This window comes from Brassica rapa, chromosome A03 (genome assembly GCF_000309985.2).
Source record: "Brassica rapa cultivar Chiifu-401-42 chromosome A03, CAAS_Brap_v3.01, whole genome shotgun sequence".
In the NCBI taxonomy this organism is placed as follows: domain Eukaryota; kingdom Viridiplantae; phylum Streptophyta; class Magnoliopsida; order Brassicales; family Brassicaceae; genus Brassica; species Brassica rapa.
Window position 1 is genome coordinate 1,956,911 of NC_024797.2, and position 2,338 is coordinate 1,959,248.

Below are 2,338 nucleotides of genomic sequence, written 5' to 3' on the forward strand. Positions count from 1 at the left end.
TTCCGGAGACTCGCTAGGTTTGCCGAATCAGCTTCTCTCCGATACCTTCTTAAAAAAAAATCAAAAAAAATTTCAATATGCAAAGAAAAACAATGGTGACGACGTCGTCTCGTACAAAGTCTAACGGCCCTGTGCTCCGTTCCCAATCGCCGTCGGGCCGTTTCTGCGGCGCTTACTCTAATCCAATCCCGTCGTCGTCGTCTTCCTCAGCGTTCGCTTCTTCTACGAGCTCTAGCTTCTCATCTCCTTCCTCAGCTTTCTTCAGCAACCGTCACGATAATCATCACCACAGCCACCACCGCTCCGCGTCACCGACTCGCGTGAATCTATACAAACAACCGCAACCGATTGCGTTTTCGCTAGACACCAGATCCATCTCCCCGACGACGACGAACAGATCCATCTCCGTCGCGAAGAAGCCTCAGCCTAGCAAGATCTCTTCCCCGAGGAGGTGTATGTGCTCTCCGACGACGCATCCCGGATCCTTCCGATGCAGTTTGCATAAAAACGTGGCGAATCCGCACGGGCAAGGAACGGCGTCGTATCCGACGAACAGTTTGAACATGCGGAGATCCGCGATGACGAATTCGCTGGTGAGGATCGGTGGAGTTGAGGGAGAGTGGGTGAGGAGAGCGTTGACGACTTTGATAAGGCCTTCGTCGCATCATCTGAGAAGGAGAGCTGCTTATCAGCCTCGTCCCAGTAGGCTATCGATCATGTCGAAGGCCGCCACCGAGTGTAATTGATATGATATTTTAGGTTTCTGGTTTGTTCTTCTCTTTAATAAATTAATAGGGCTGCAGATCTGGGAAGGAAGGATCTGAATCGGGCGAGATCTGCGGCGATTGTGGGAGAGAATTTCAAATTCGAAATCGAGTTTTGTAAAACGAAGATCGAAAGAAGCACTCACCATCATATATTTTTTTTTTGTTGTTGGGTGTAGAAAGATGCGAAATGCATTTGTACATACTTAATTTTACTGTTCTTGCGTCTCTCTCTCTTAAAGAAATGTCGGACTCTCGAAATTGCACCTAAGCTATAATCAAATCTGGTTTTTAATTAAAAAAATCTGATTAAAAATTTTGAAACCTGCTTTTTTTTTTCTTCCCTAAAACAAGAGAGGTTTTATAGATCCATGGTGCGTCTGTAGTGTTTGTCAGATTCCCGTTTTCTCGTGTTCTGTCAAGTCAACGTTCGTAGCCTTCGTTGACCGTCGTCGTTTCTTCCGTTAAGTTTCCAGGTATGCGTTGTTCGTTGTGTGAGGTATGTTCGTTCATTATATTTAGTTTTTTTTTTCTTTCTAGTTTTGCTTATTTATTTTAGCTTCTCGTACTAGTATTATTGTCTTATTAAAGTCCTGCAACTTCTAAACCCCTTCTCTCTAGTTGCTCTCACTTCTCTCTAAAAAAAGTTTTCAATCTAAGTCTTAAGCATCGGTGGCCGGTGGCCTTTGCTGCCGGTTACCATCTTCTATTTTGTTTTTGGTTTGTAAATTTCTTGTTTTATAGATCGAATAAGTCTTCGCATAGGCGATTCTCTCTTCGCAAGGCGATGTTTTTTGTTGTGTTCTTCAACTCATATCAGAGCAACAGTTCACGTTTTCTTCATCTATCTCTGTTATGAGTTGATCATCCACTCTTTTGCGATCTAATTTAAATCCCGTTTAGCTTGTGCCGGGGATCTACTTTGAAGGATAAACTTTGAATCCGTTTTTATAGAAATCAGACTCAACCGTTTGAATTTCGCCGGAAACTCGGCTACGGTTGAGCTTTCTTGATGGAAAGGAGGAGAAGATGTTGGATTTATCTCAGCCGCTCCAAAGTGATTCAGTAGAGTTTGGCGCTCGTGTTGAGCGGTCCAACGAAGAATCTATTTTTGGTCTGTCTGAGCAATCCCAGAAGCAAACATCCGGAGATGTATGTGTTTCCAGTAACTGGCGACGGCGAAAGGCAGAAGAGTTTCTATGGTACCGGCGAAGTGCTCCAAGAAACAACGACGGAAAAAAGATGTGGAGGCGAGATTCTCACGGCGGAGAAGTTTCATTGACGGCCGAGCTTGCTGTCTCTAGGGTAAAGGACACGTGTGATCTATGTGTCTCATGATATCACCTTCTTCTGACGCGTGTGCATCTAAATCCGTCTCCTTTGTGCTTTATTTTATTAATTTATTTATGTAATTTTCTGTTGTTTGGGTTTGTATTTTTAGAAAAGCCTGTACCATGTAAAATGCCCTCTAGTTTTAATTTGCTTATGAAAGCAAAAGTTGACAAAAAAAAAAAAAATATTTTAGCTTCTCGTAATTATATTTATATTTTGCTCGAGTCTCTCGTTTTTTGCAG

The 2,338-nt window shown here is 42.9% G+C and overlaps 1 protein-coding gene across 1 annotated transcript; it reads left to right on the forward strand.

Moving 5' to 3' along the window:
* On the forward strand, positions 1–1,030 carry LOC103855900 (putative protein TPRXL). The gene has a single exon (XM_009132945.3). It carries the CDS (start codon positions 78–80, stop codon positions 744–746), a length of 669 nt encoding a protein of 222 aa, XP_009131193.1. The 5' UTR covers positions 1–77; the 3' UTR covers positions 747–1,030.
* Positions 1,031–2,338: the final 1,308 nt, after the last annotated feature.

Excerpts from the sequence above, each read along its gene's own strand:
- LOC103855900 (XM_009132945.3), top strand. The coding sequence starts at position 78 with ATGCAAAGAAAAACAATGGTGACGACGTCGTCTCGTACAAAGTCTAAC.